The sequence below is a fragment of the Epinephelus lanceolatus genome, chromosome 22, assembly GCF_041903045.1.
Source record: "Epinephelus lanceolatus isolate andai-2023 chromosome 22, ASM4190304v1, whole genome shotgun sequence".
Classification (NCBI taxonomy): Eukaryota; Metazoa; Chordata; class Actinopteri; order Perciformes; family Serranidae; genus Epinephelus; species Epinephelus lanceolatus.
The window spans coordinates 13,773,353-13,787,418 of record NC_135755.1 but is presented as its reverse complement, the minus strand read 5'-3'; the positions used below and the strand labels follow the sequence as shown (position 1 = coordinate 13,787,418).

At 41.4% G+C, this 14,066-nt stretch overlaps 1 protein-coding gene across 1 annotated transcript; it reads right to left on the bottom strand.

Moving 5' to 3' along the window:
- Positions 1 to 19: 19 nt before the first annotated feature.
- slc7a7 (solute carrier family 7 member 7) lies at positions 20 to 14,066 on the bottom strand. The gene is made up of 9 exons (XM_033610006.2): positions 13,447 to 14,066; positions 8,164 to 8,289; positions 7,897 to 8,041; positions 7,016 to 7,139; positions 6,822 to 6,925; positions 6,613 to 6,709; positions 4,601 to 4,750; positions 4,321 to 4,504; positions 20 to 731 (listed from the first exon to the last, which is right to left on the bottom strand). The coding sequence occupies exons 1-9, from the start codon at positions 13,937 to 13,939 to the stop codon at positions 664 to 666; spliced, it is 1,491 nt and encodes a 496-aa protein (XP_033465897.1). The 5' UTR covers positions 13,940 to 14,066; the 3' UTR covers positions 20 to 663.

Here is a 14,066-nt window from a genome sequence, read left to right as displayed (position 1 = left end):
CAGAAAGAAAGAAGTCAACTTATGTTGTCAACAAGTAATTTTATTATAAATACATGTTTGCAACTCGACTGTCTCAAACTTTTTTACATTAACAGCCCGTGTTTGAGTCAGACAAAAAGTTAATTTGTGTAAAAATAGCCCTTCACTAGACCTCACGGTGGACATATATGTATAAAACTTTCCCCCACATTAGTGAACATATTCTAATCTCTTTTACTGTTTGATTTTCTTTGTGCAAATATTAATAATAATATGCTTTTAGTTTCAAAGATGTTCTGCCCTCCCCATATAATAATTTGCCACCTCCCAGTAAAATCAAAAAGGTATTACATGTATGTGCACACAACATACTTGTCTTTACATAATTAAATAATTCTCTGCTAATGTTCTGTAATAGAGGTGTTGATTTCTTCAGGAGTGCATTGAAATGTTCCCTCTGAAGTCAGCTAGAGTGAAGTGTTGCCAACGAGCACCCGGGCGCCATCATTCATACATTCATTAACGTGAGCACCGGGTGATGGTTGACAGGTCGGAGAGCTGGGTCCAGCTCAAGCCCAAATGCTTCGTCCATCCAGGCCTCGCGGCGGCAGCGGTTGGCCGGGATCACTTCAGGTTCTACATTTGTGCGTCGTCAGACTCCGGCAGAGTGTTGAAACCAAACGTCTACTCGTCCTTATCCATTTCGGTCAGTACGGAGAAGCACACCTTCTGAATGAAGACGCCAGATTTAGCTGTGAGAGGAAGAGAGAAGAGGAAGGTTAGAGCGACTTACTCATCTATCATCAGCCTGAATTTAGCTGTAAACACTGACACCAAACCCGTTAACCCTGTAATGGTCTCTCCAACCATTTACAAGAGCACAATTGGAGCTCTAATACTTGGTTGAAGTTAGAGGAAAGTGGGACTAAGTACCAAGAGCCCCAATGGGAGGAGGGCCTTCAGAATTGGCTCAATAATCCAGTTGAAAGTCTGAACTAAAGACGCAAAAAGGGTTCGTCCACCCCTCCACTAGCATTTGTCGACTTGGTCCTTTTCGGCCCTCTAAAAGGACTCAAAGCGGTGACTCGGCATTTTTTATGCATATGTGACCTCAGACCCCTCTGAAGCGAGCTGAACCTAAGGTGGTCTGAGTTCGGATCACTTCAAGTCCGCGGTGCGGTTCACTTGACCTGTGCCTTGTGAACACAAAGTGTGCTCGTTGCCGTTCTATTTAGCCCTCTAGATCACACGCTCTTGCACTTGGACGCTTAAAAAAGCAGACGAAACCATGTCCGCCTGCAACGCTTGCAAGGACACAGGATGTGGAGTAGTTTGGTCCACGGAGGATACTGCACATCTCCAGATGTGGAATGTAGAATGCATCAAACGGCAACAGTCTACAGCACAGACACGCTATGGTTTTCCTCCAATTTTAAGTTCATCTGAAAGCGAAGGATGTTGTGCCACGTCAAAATAAGAACGAAACTATGTCAATATATTTTTTATGAACAGAAAGAGGACTGAGGCCCCATCAGAGCTGAAGTGGACCAGAAACCTCTTTCATATGAACTGACAATATGAAGGCAAGAAGAACCAAGTCCCTTTTCTGTTGGTGCACTCTTTGGTGCACTTTAAGAGGACTGAGTTCAGTTTGTTTTAAAAGGACTATATGTGAAAACACCCTAATTCTGAATCAGAATGCCTTTTATTGTCATTATAATATTAAAAAACACAATGAAATTATGATTCTATGGTGATTGAACGCAGCTAAAGCCGAATGAGTGACTGCTTACGCTCCTGAAGCACCGACGTATACTGTCATATCTTTTCCTAACGAATGGAAATCAGGGTTCCTCAAAAGGAAAGAGAAAGGAAACTGACTTAAAAAAAAAATCAAAAGGTGTGTGAGAGAGACATGGATCAAGAGAGGAAGAATTTGGTGCTATGCTCCTGGCGCTGTTTTGTGGCAAAATCTTGTGATTAGTTGTTTCCAGTATGATTAATCCGATGTTTTTTCACTGTGTATTGATAAATACAGATCCCTACTGTTTTCTTAAAGGCTCATAATAAAAGATCAGTTAAACAGTGACCAAAGAAACTAAAAAAAACAAGAAGAAAAACCCACAAACATCTAAAAAAAATTAAGCTAAACCAAACTAAAAAAAAAAATACATGACCTCCAATTCTGTGTATTTCATCCTATTAAATGCAGCAAATGCTGAATGATATTAACGTATCTGTAAAACAGAGGTCTCAAACTGAATCTTTATTTCAAATGTGGCCTCCAATTTATTTATTCATTTATTTTACTGTGATTTTCTGTCTTTTTTGTGGAGTTTAAAGGAACACTTCACCCACAAAATGACCATTTGTGCATCAATATGTCGTGTTACTGTGAATTTGTATAGAAAACTTTGTTCTTCTGTCATGCCTCCACAGAAAACAGTCAACATATTGATTTATTGATTGATTGGGGACGGGACATCTGTTCAAAAACTCTCACACAACCCATGCAATATAATCCAAATCTCGGTGCTTCCCAAAGATGTGCATTTTCGCATAAAAAAACTTCCAGTTCAGTTTTATTATGTAACATTTCGGCAAAAGTGTATGTGTTTGGGGAGTACTGAGCATGCAACTGAATAAATGAGACTTGTAAACTGATGTTCTACTGTTGCTGAATGTGGTGCCCAATTAATATTCTGCCGTTTTCCATGGGGTCAAGATAACACGGCATTAATTGTTGATTTAAAATGGTGATTTTGTGGGTGAATTCATCTTTTAATCTACTGCTTCCTGACAAACCTGCAAGCTGCCGTGTAATACACTGCCTGGCCAAAAAAAAAGTCGCCACCTGGATTTAACTAAGCAAATAGGTACGAGCCTCCTATTGGATAATTACTGCATGGGCGATTATCTTTCAGCTGGCAACAAGTTATTTAACCCCAACTGGTGCAATGAGTTGCTTCTCATTTCCTAAACAACCATGTCAAAAGACACATCCCGTGGTCGTGGAAAAGATGTTAGTCTGTTTGAGAAGGGTCAAATCATTGGCATGCATCAAGCAGAGAAAACATCTAAGGAGATTGCAGAAACTACTAAAATTGGGTTAAGAACTGTCCAACGCATTATTAAAAACTGGAAGGATAGTGGGGACCCATCGTCTTCGAGGAAGAAATGTGGCCGGAAAAAAATCCTCAATGATCGTGATCAGCAATCACTTAAACGTTTGGTGAGATCAAATCGAAGAAAAACAACAGTAGAACTCAGGGCTATGTTTAATTGTGAAAGTAAGAGCATTTCCACACGCACAATGCGAAGGGAACTCAAGGGATTGGGACTGAACAGCTGTGTAGCCTTAAGAAAACCACTAATCAGTGAGGCTAACCGGAAAAAAAGGCTTCAATTTGCTAGGGAGCATAAAGATTGGACTCTGGAGCAATGGAAGAAGGTCATGTGGTCTGATGAGTCCAGATTTACCCTGTTCCAGAGTGATGGGCGCATCAGGGTAAGAAGAGAGGCAGATGAAGTGATGCACCCATCATGCCTAGTGCCTACTGTACAAGCCTGTGGGGGCAGTGTTATGATCTGGGGTTGCTGCAGTTGGTCAGGTCTAGGTTCAGCAACAGTATGTGCTCAAAGAATGAGGTCAGCTGACTACCTGAATATACTGAATGACCAGGTTATTCCATCAATGGATTTTTTTCTTCCCTGATGGCACGGGCATATTCCAAGATGACAATGCCAGGATTCATCGGGCTCAAACTGTGAAAGACTGGTTCAGGGAGCATGAGACATCATTTTCACACATGGATTGGCCACCACAGAGTCCAGACCTTAACCCCATTGAGAATCTTTGGGATGTGCTGGAGAAGGCTTTGCGCAGCGGTCAGACTCTACCATCATCAATGCAAGATCTTGGTGAAAAATTAATGCAACACTGGATGGAAATAAATCTTGTGACATTGCAGAAGCTTATCGAAACAATGCCACAGCGAATGCGTGCCGTAATCAAAGCTAAAGGCGGTCCAATGAAATATTAGAGTGTATGACCTTTTTTTTTGGTGGTGACTTTTTTTTTGGCCAGGCAGTGTATGATACAAGAGGAGGAAGGTGGGGAAAGTGAGGAGACAAATGAGACACACCTGTGAGCTGTGGGAAGGACAAAAGTGAACAAAGACAGCATGGAGGAGATCAGAAAGAGGAGTGAGTAGCTCTTGTTCCAGTATCCAATTCATTTATAATGTTTAAGGTCGTTTGAGTTCGAGACACCTGCTTTAAAAATCATTATTTAAGATAGTTTTAATGTATGAAAGCAATGTCAGAGTGCGGCTCTCTTACCAATGGCGCTCCGTAACCACAGTGGCCTCTTATTGGCCGGAGTGTAGCAGCAGAGGAAGTAAACGGGCACTCCTGACAGGGCGATGCCGATACCGATCAGCGAGTTGACGGTGTCACTGTAGAGCGGCACCACTACCAGGAAGATGGTGAGGAGACAGAAGACGATGGGGTAGAAGAGACTGAGCTGAGGGAAGAAGAGAGACAAGAGCAGATGAGATGATGCTGGAATATGTGAGAAGGAACACTTTAAAAAGACGATATCACTGGTTGTGCTTCTTACCTTGAGTGGTCTCTTTCTGTCTGGCTGCTTCCAGCGCAGATACAGTTGCCCCAGAATGGACAAACCAACAAAGAACCAGTAGCTGAAGCTGTAGTAGTTGATCAGTCTGAAGACGTCTTCGACACACAGGTATATCAGAGCCATGATGCCCTGCAGAGACATACACCAAGCACTGAGAGTCAGACTGTGAAATGTAAGGAGGGTTTTCTTAAAGATGCAACAGTGAAAATAAAAAAAATAAAAAATCTGTGACAGCCAAATTTATGGAAATATAATGCTTTCAACTGAGGAAAAAATCTGCTTTATCTGCTCTGTTTTTCTGAAAAAACAAGGTTATTATTTTAGAATTATGAAAAAAGTTTTAATATAAAAGAATTCTGCTCTTTTTTTAATTAATGAGATTAATATTTAGAATTCTGAGAGAAATTTTGATGATGAAATAAACAAGATAATAATCTTAATAATTCAGAAAAAAGAGCAGAATTTTTTCTAAAAAAAAAAAAACTGCCCTATTTCCTGAATTAACAAGATTATTGATTTGTTAATTCAGTAAAAGAAGCATCACATTTTTCAGAAAAAAAAGTGCCCTATATTTTCAGTTAACAAGATTATTAGCTTGTTAGTTCAGAAAAACAAGCATAAAATTTTTCAGAAAAAAAAATTTGCTCAAATTTTTTTAATAAATTAGATTATTATTCTGAATTCTGAGAACAGTCTTCTTGATGAAATTAACAAGATAATAATCTTATTAATTCAGAAAAATGAGCAGAACTTTTTTTTCAGGGAAAAAAAAATTGCCCTATTTTTTTAAATAAATGAGATTATTATTCAGAATTTTTAGAAATTTTTCATGTCGAAATTAACAAGATAATAATCTTATTAATTCAGAAAAACAAGCAGAACTTTGTTTCTGAATTAACAAGATTATTAACTCCTTAATTCAGAAAAACAAGCATAACATTTTTCAGAAAAAAAAATTTGCCCTAATTTTTTTAATAAATTAGATTATTATTCAGAATTCTGAGAACAGTTTTCATGGTGAAATTAATGAGAAAATAACCTTATTATTTCAGAAAAACAAGCAGAACTTTTTTTCTGAATTAACAAGATTATTAACTCCTTAATTCAGAAAAACGAGCATAACATTTTTCAGGAAAAAAAAAATTGCCCAATTTTTTTAATAAATGAGATTATTATTCGGAATTCTGAGAGAAGTTTTCGTGGTGAAATTAACAAGATAATAATCTTATTAATTCAGAAAAATGAGCAGAACTTTTTCAGACAAAAAATATGCCCTTTTTCCTAGATGAATAAGATTATTAACTCAATTAATTCAGAAAAATGAGCATCTCTCAACTGAGGAAATAATAATCTTGATTTATGAGATAATGTTGTTTATTCAGAAAAATGAATAGAAAAAAATTTCTGAAAAAAATATTTGTCTTGTTATTCTGATTAATCAAGATTATCATCTCAGAATTGTGAGAAAAGTTTTCATGGGGAAAAAAATCTGCTCTTGTTTTTTTTAATTCATTATCTCATTAAATACAAAAAAAGTTTTTTTGGAAAAAACAATTGCACTTTTTTCTGAATTTAGGACATACTAATCTCGATTTACGAGAAAATCTGGTCAATTCAGAAAAACAGGCCAAAATTTTTTACAGAAAAAGTATTTGCCCTATTCTTGTTTATCAACAAGATGATCTTCGAATTCTGAGAAGTTTTCATTAAAAAAAGTTTTTTTTTTGTCTTGGAATTTAGAGATAATAATCTCGTAAATTCTTGTTTTTCTGAATTAACAATATTATTTCATTAATTTTGAAAACCTAGCATCATTTTTTCCGTGAAAATGGTTTGAGATATTTTATAAATTATTTCTCAAAATTCTGAAATAATAATTTTGTTAATTCAGAAAATTGGGCAACCATTCCCTCTGAAGCGAATACATTACGCTTCCGTATAAATTAAACCATTTAACAAAAGGAAATAAAAGATGGTGAGGGCGGACTGACGTTGAAGAGCAGGGCAGGGACAGGAGTGTAGCGGAAGACGTGGATCATGCACAGGTAGTCGGGCAGGTGGCCCTCTCTGGAGCCCACGAAGAACAGCCTTTAGAGAGACAGAAATATCCAGCAGAACAGTGATGAGTGATGTTGATGGACACAATGAGTGAGAGCTGAAAACACAGATGAGGTGATGGCAGAAAAATGTAGTCACTCACCTGGAGGAAGCCAGGATGGAGGCGTTGAGCCCTCCGAAGCAGGAAAGAGCCACAGCGAGAGGAATAGTCCAGTTCATGACACCAAACACTTGGTCTGCAAACGTCTGGAAAGAGAAGATTTAATGGTGTAAAGCTGCACTTGACTGATGGAAACCCAAAGTAAAGTGATGTTATGAGGGACTGTTTGCACTTACCACAGCTACAGCATCGCTGTCTAAGATTGCATTCATAGGGAGGATGGTGTAGTACGCCACGTTGGTCAGGATGTAGATCACAGTGACTATGGGCATGGATATAGCGATGGCCAGCGGCAGATTCCTGTAGTTCACACAATTAAACAGCAGAGGGAAGCAGAGGAGTTGAGATACACAGAGGCTTAGACATCAAGTGTGTAAGATTCAGGCATCCTCAGGAGTCCCGGGGTCAAGAGCACATCGACCCTGTGGGTGAGGGGAGGATGGGGGTTGTGATGAACTGGGGGTGTTTGTCACTTAATCTGCCTGAGAACTCTGGGGGGGAAGCTTGTGATCCAATCACGTGTGTAGCCTCAGTTCATTTGATCAGTTTTGGCCGTGTGAATCACGCCGAAAGGCTCAGACACACACATACTCAAAAAGTCAGTGACACAAGTGTTGAACGAATCACGACCTGGTTACTCAAGATAATCCACAGACCTTGTTGTGAACAGTTTCATGTAGGGACTATTTTCTTTCTAATGAGCTACACTTGCTAACTGTGTCACCACGCAGAAGGAAGAGTGCATCTACTGCTAGCTCACCTAGCACCGCTGAGCAAGCTAACATTACAGCTCAGCCGTGGATCTGTCACGAGCCTCTCGTCCATGAGTAGATGCACTGTACAAGATAGAAAGACTCTCTAGGTGTGTAGTTGTGACATCACAACCTCATGGAAGTCTTGACGGCTCGTTTAAAGGCACAGTTTCTGAATACGGAGTGAGTCTAAACCAGGTTCCAGTGAAGATAATTCGATCCAAACTAAAGGTTTAGATGTTTTCGTGTGTATTGTGTGCTGGTTAAACATTCCTGAACACTCATAATTGTCCCTCTGTCCTCACCTCTCTGGGTTCTTGATCTCCTCTGTGACAAAGTTGAGGGTGTCCCATCCCGAGTAGGAGAACAGAGCCGAGTACAGAGCCAGAGCGATGCCTCCTGGGTCCTGAGACGAGCCCTCAAACAGGCCCTCGAAGTTCTGTGTGTGACCTGGAAGACACCAACACAGCTGTTTCATTTCAAGCCGTTATCCTCACCATGAATTCATCATTCAAACCGCACACGTCATGTGTAAAAGCATCTGGTGTTCTGATAGTTTTAGAGTGACTGACCTTGTCCGATCTTCACCAGGCCGGTGATGATGACAGCGATGAGAGCGATGACCTTGGCGTACGTGAAGAAGTCCTGGACCCTGGTGCCCCACTTCACATAGGCGCAGTTCACAAAGGTCAGCAAACCTGACACATGCATAAATATGGATATTTTACTTACACACACACACACACACACACACACACACACACACACACTCACAGAATCAAATGCTTTAACAATCTCAGTGGGTGACATTTACTCTGTAAACGGAATGTGTGCCAGCATGTTTCCGCGAGTGATTTAAGGAAACGCTGCTGCTGACTCAAGCAGACTGGCCTGTTGTTTTTCAGACGAGGAAACAGCTGAGTGCAGCACATACACCCTCACACACACACACTCACACACACAGTGCACACAGGTACAGTTGTGGAAGTCAGACGAATTTTTACAAGCTGAGTGTTGTGAAACCGCCACTGATGTTTCTGGTGATTTGTGACCTGCAGCTTTTAATGACTGATAGGACAAGCGGTCTCAGCTGCTACTTTTTTCCTTATTGCCTTCCTCTACTTGCAGTGATGTTCTTGGGAAACATGTTTTCATGCTTCGCTCTGTGACTTATCTCTCTCTGGACTCTTATCAGCTCATAATCCCTTCACGCTCATAAACGTGGCACATCAGGCACAGGATGTCTGCTCACTTTGAGTGAAAACCTCCCCAAGATAAAAAGCATTTCTTATGTAAATCTTCCTCCTCGTAAGCGCTGATTAAACAAACTCACCTCCAAACCAGCTGAGTGGACGTATTTAATCTACAGTGTCAAAGCGCTCCTGGTCACTTATCGCTCCACGCTGACCTCCACATCACCCAGACGTTTAAAGAGGACACCAAAACTGGATTACATCACCGCCCTCACCTCCACGTTGACCACCTTGATCCCCAGTGAAGGGATGAATCATAACACTATCATCTTCTACCCCACTTACGGGTACAGGATCATAACAAGTCGGGCCGCAGCAGGAGGCCCGGTCAAACACAACACAACGCACAGCTCCAGACAGAGGCGACCAGCGATTAGCGATGCAGAGGGAGACTTTGCCACACAGAAGTAGAGGCGTGGTGTGTTGACAGTGAAAGGTTAGACGGGTGGGAGGTGTGAGATCGGGTTTAGGAGGCCGGCTGACTGGTAGTGGAGGTCAAATACGGTCCAGATGTGAAGTGAAATGGAGATATTTAAAAACTCATTCAGCTGCTCACTAACTGTGAACTCCCGTGCAGGTGGAATGCTCTGACATCCAGCACTGCGGATGATGGAGGGCAAAAAACATTCAGGTTACAGGATATTGTGTGAGTGAATGAGGGGATGTTTTCTTACTGCCGTAGATATTTTTTCAAAAACCTGCTTTTCTGATAGATCTGAAATAACTGAACGCATCATGATCAAATGGTGAGCAGTAGGGTCATGTCTGAGATTTGTTAAAGCCCATTTTCTCCAGGGAAATAAAAAAGGTGTATGAAAAGTTTTGACTGATAAAAATGAGTCAAGAAACATTAAAATCAGTCAATATTTTTACCTACTATTGGAAGAAAAAGAAAGAATGCGATATTAAAGGGTACGTTTGGTATTTTTCAACGTGGACCCTGATGGAAACAACAGTTTTTGAAACTGGTCCAGTACTGAGTAAGAGGGCTGCTGCTGCCAGCCACAAAATAGCCACTCACGACATGCTCATGCCGTCAATTTATGTCCACTTAAAGTGTTTTTGCCACTGACAGGCTCAGATTGTTATCGTAAGTGTCTAACAATATTATGGAAAGGATCCCTACAGAGATAGACCTTTTTGTTATAGAGTAAGATCATTTTGTTTCACCAGAAACAGCCCCAAAATTGCTATCGCCAATTCAACCAGACTCCATTCAAAAAAGCAGTAATTTTAGCGTGTTTAGAGCCAGCATATTTTTTTAGATCTAGCAGTGTGAATTAAGGGTTTATTTAAATCAAACCAGAGTTGGTGATTGCTGGAACAGTGGAAGGGTGAACCAAGACAGTTTTTGTGAGTTTTAGCCTGTTTCTGTCAACTTTGAATGAAGTGTTTCACATGAATTAAATTGCTGTCATTTCAAATGGAGTCTGGTGGAATTGGCGATAGCAATATCAGGGTTGTTTCTCGTCAAACAAAAAGGTCTATCTCTGAGCCATGTTTGCACCTTCAATTTACATCCACTTATAGTGCTTGTTTTTGCCACTGACAGGCTCTGATTTTTATTATAAGTGTGTGACAACATTATGGAAAGGATCCCTACAGAGACAGACCGGAATTCGCGATCGTCAATCCCACCAGACTCCATTTAAATAATCAGTGATATTATCATCATAAAACATACTTCATTCAAAGTCAACAAAGTAACACACAAAAGGTGTCCCAAGAATCACAAACTCTGGTTTGGTTGAAATAAACCCTTAATTCACCCAGTTAGATGTGAAAACATGCTGGCTGTATACACACTAAAATTACCGTTTATTTCAATGGACTCTGGTGAGGTTTAGCAATGGCAATTTCGTAGCTGTTTCTGGTCAAACAAAAAGGATCTTTATCTTAAACAAAAAGGTCTATCTCTGTAGGGATCCTTTCCATAATGATGTCACACACTTACAATAACAATCCGAGCCTGTCAGTGGCAAAAACAAGCACTTTCAGTAGACGTGTATTGAAGGTGCATATTGCCCCAAGTGGTTACATTGCAGCCCTCTCACTCAGTATCACAGTAATTTAAAAAAAAATGCTGTTCCCATCAGTCACTTAGACACAAAAACATTGAAAAATAGGGTCCAGGTTGGAATATACTGAAGTTGCCCTACAAATAATTTGTCAACTTACCATATAAAATAAAGCAAGTCAAAATAAGAAGACAGTAAGTCAGAATGATGACAAGTAAAACAATTTGACTAAAATCAGCATTATGAGACTGTAATTTGAGTACATGCATATATATATCTTTCCGGCATAAACAGGCTTCCATAGAAACTGGATCAATGTTGATTGAAGCTTACATACTTTTTCATAAGAAGTTCTGCTGAGAGCTAAGAAAAATAAGATTAAAATTAAACGTTTGACAGTGACAGCATGAGTAAAAGCAATAAAAATAGGATAAAATTGGGGAACAGAGGCACAGTTCCCTGTCTCACTCTCCCACAGTGTAAAAGCCCTTCACTGACAGGAAGTTTGGTTTTTCGCTTCACTCCTGTGCTGAGCTGTCAGTAGCCTATTAGCCTCTCAGGTCAGAGTCTCACTGCAGGACTTTACCTCGCAGCTATCAGCCTCTCCTCCTCTGAGCACTGCTTATCGGTGCATGGCACAAGTGTGTGTGTGTGTGTGTGTGTGTGTGCGTGTGTGTGCATGTATTTAAGTGTGTGTTCATACATGCATGTGTGGGTGGATGAATGGGTAATATTTATTGCAAACTAGCACAACGTGTATTTTTTTATCTTAAATATCAGGGCTTGTCTGTAAGATACGACCTTAACAAGCGCTCTGTCTGTCTTGGCTTCTTGTCTCAGTGTCAGGTTGCCTGAGAGCTGGTATTTCTTCACCTCTTCAGTTGTGCTCGGTTGCCTCAGTGAGCAGTTTTGTGAATTTCTTGTTTAGTTTGATTAATTCAGTTTGTCAGCTTTGCTCTTTCTCTGTGCCATTGTGTTTAAGTTACCTCGGCAATCTGGGCCACGTCCACCTACACAGTGGTGCCCCCAGAAATGTTTCGTAGGGGTGGCCAGATGGGGACACTGAAGGTCATGGGGTGTCAGACCAAAACCAGGAGTCCTGACTGAATATCAGGAATTCAGTCATGCTGTTGAAATATATAGGCTAGTTGAAAAATGTCAAATGGAGAGTTAAGGAATTACACACTGACACCAGGAAGAAAAAAAGCATGTGGAAGAAGTAAACCCTGCTCATCGATTGGCCATGACCGATAACAGAAATCCATCCTCTTCAGCCGGCTTGATCACCACAAAAACACCAAACACCAAAATGCAATGCGCTCTACATCACTTCCTCTCTTTGGTTTACTGGATAGTTGCATTTCCCACTGTAAGCGAACCGCACCAGGGTTCACTTGCAAGTGAACCGAGACCCCCAGTTTTCAAGCGGACCAGGGTTCGCTCGTTTGGTCCACACCGGAGTTTGAATGAGTGTTCACACCACTCCAAACGAACCAAACTATCCATGGAAGGGGACCAGGGTTTGTTTAAAGCGGACCAAATAGTGCCAGTGTGAATGCGTCCTTAGACACCCAAGGAAGACCGTTTCGAGGTTTCATGGTGGTGGAAGGAGCGTGCTAAAATGGGGGGGGCCTTTGACTTAGACAAAATGACGGGTAATGGTTCGGTTCGGGTATGGGCAGGTGCAGGTTTTCAAAAATGGACCCGTGCAGGACTCTGTATACATGTGTTAGGCGATTTATCGTTCTTCAAATAGATTGGTTGTCCTTTTCTTTAAAAAGACAAATACACTGATTTAATTTGAAGGGGTACATTGATTGTAAGAAACAAAAAATTAACTGGGAACAAGCCTTCTTAAGTTTAATGGAGACTTGTGGGTATCAGTAGGACCCATTTTCATATGGACATCATGAGGTGAGAGTTCAAGAAACCACTTTGAAAATGGCCATGTCAGTTGTTACCTTAGCCAAAAATTAGCCTAAATTTGGAGTGTTATTTAGCCCATTCTGACAAGCTATTCAAACACAGTTGAAACCATTGGATGCCTTAGGTTGTCTCGTTTCACAAGATACCACTACCTTCATGCTAGCTTAAAAAATGAGCGCACCACAGCCTCCTAAAGACAGTAATGTTGGCACGACCAGGCGGGCCCTGGGAGCAGCACTTTAGCTCTACATTTCTGAACAATTTCTGTCTGTTCCCATAGCAACAGAAAAAGTCTCAAAGTGACTCAAGTCCTCACGTGTGAGGCATCACACCAGGATTTCTAAACCTTAGATTGAGTAAAATGTCTTTTCCCCTCACTCTTCCTAACTAGTGCTGAGGTTTTAGGAGTCGCCCAGTTCCCCTTTCGTGTATTGTCAGTGATACTTTCTGCCGCAGACCTGCTGACTGCAGCAGTGGTGTCACCATATTTCACTTCTCTAGTCTATTAAGCTCACATGCTCCTCTTAGGATAGGAGACCAGCTGTGGCCGACCTCATCAGTGTCTCTTCAGATCACACGAACACTGACTCACATTTCTCTTGTTCTCTTGATGTCACACACACACACACATTTACACACACTTCAGATGTGTACTTACATATACAAGCCGCTGCCAGCAGCCTGTTGGCCAAGTATGGAGCTATACAGGTGGGGAAGATGGGCTGCACCATGTAGTTGGAGAACGTGATGGCTATGACGGCCTGGCTGGTCGGCTCTATGATCAGCAGCGACGTCCACAGGCGGATGAAGGCGAGGAAACCCCCGAAGGCCTCCAGGATGTATGCGTAGGAGGCCCCTGACTTGGTGATGGTGGTCCCCAGCTCGGCGTAGCAGAGGGCCCCAAACACAGAGAAGATCCCCCCGATGGTCCATACTACCAGTGAGAGGCCGTAGGAGGCGCTGTGGATGAGGACGCCCTTGGGTGAGACGAAGATCCCCGAGCCGATCATGTTCCCCACGATCAGGCAGACCCCGTTCAAGAGGGAGATCTCCTTTTTTAGCTTCATGGACTCCCCCGAGCCTTCGGACTTTACAGATGGGGGGCCGCCATTGTTTGCCTCTTGTGTTGGGGTGGGGCTGTAGGACGCCATTGTTCGTGTTTTTGGTGCTTTGTTTGTTAATTAGGAATGTTTCTGAGCAAGATGTCAGTCACAAATTGAGAGTTTTTCGCCTTGATGTGTGACTTTAACTTTTCCCCCAGTTATCTGTGATCACCTG

What these genes read in the sequence shown, in the direction of transcription:
- slc7a7 (XM_033610006.2), bottom strand. Translation starts at nt 13,939, where the DNA reads ATGGCGTCCTACAGCCCCACCCCAACACAAGAGGCAAACAATGGCGGC. An exon ending in GCTGGCAGCGGCTTGTATAT is followed by an intron (nt 8,290 to 13,446) that starts GTAAGTACACAT and finishes TGCATGTGTCAG; the next exon opens with GTTTGCTGACCTTTGTGAAC. An exon ending in TCCCTGCCCTGCTCTTCAAC is followed by an intron (nt 4,751 to 6,612) that starts GTCAGTCCGCCC and finishes ATGTCTCTGCAG; the next exon opens with GGCATCATGGCTCTGATATA.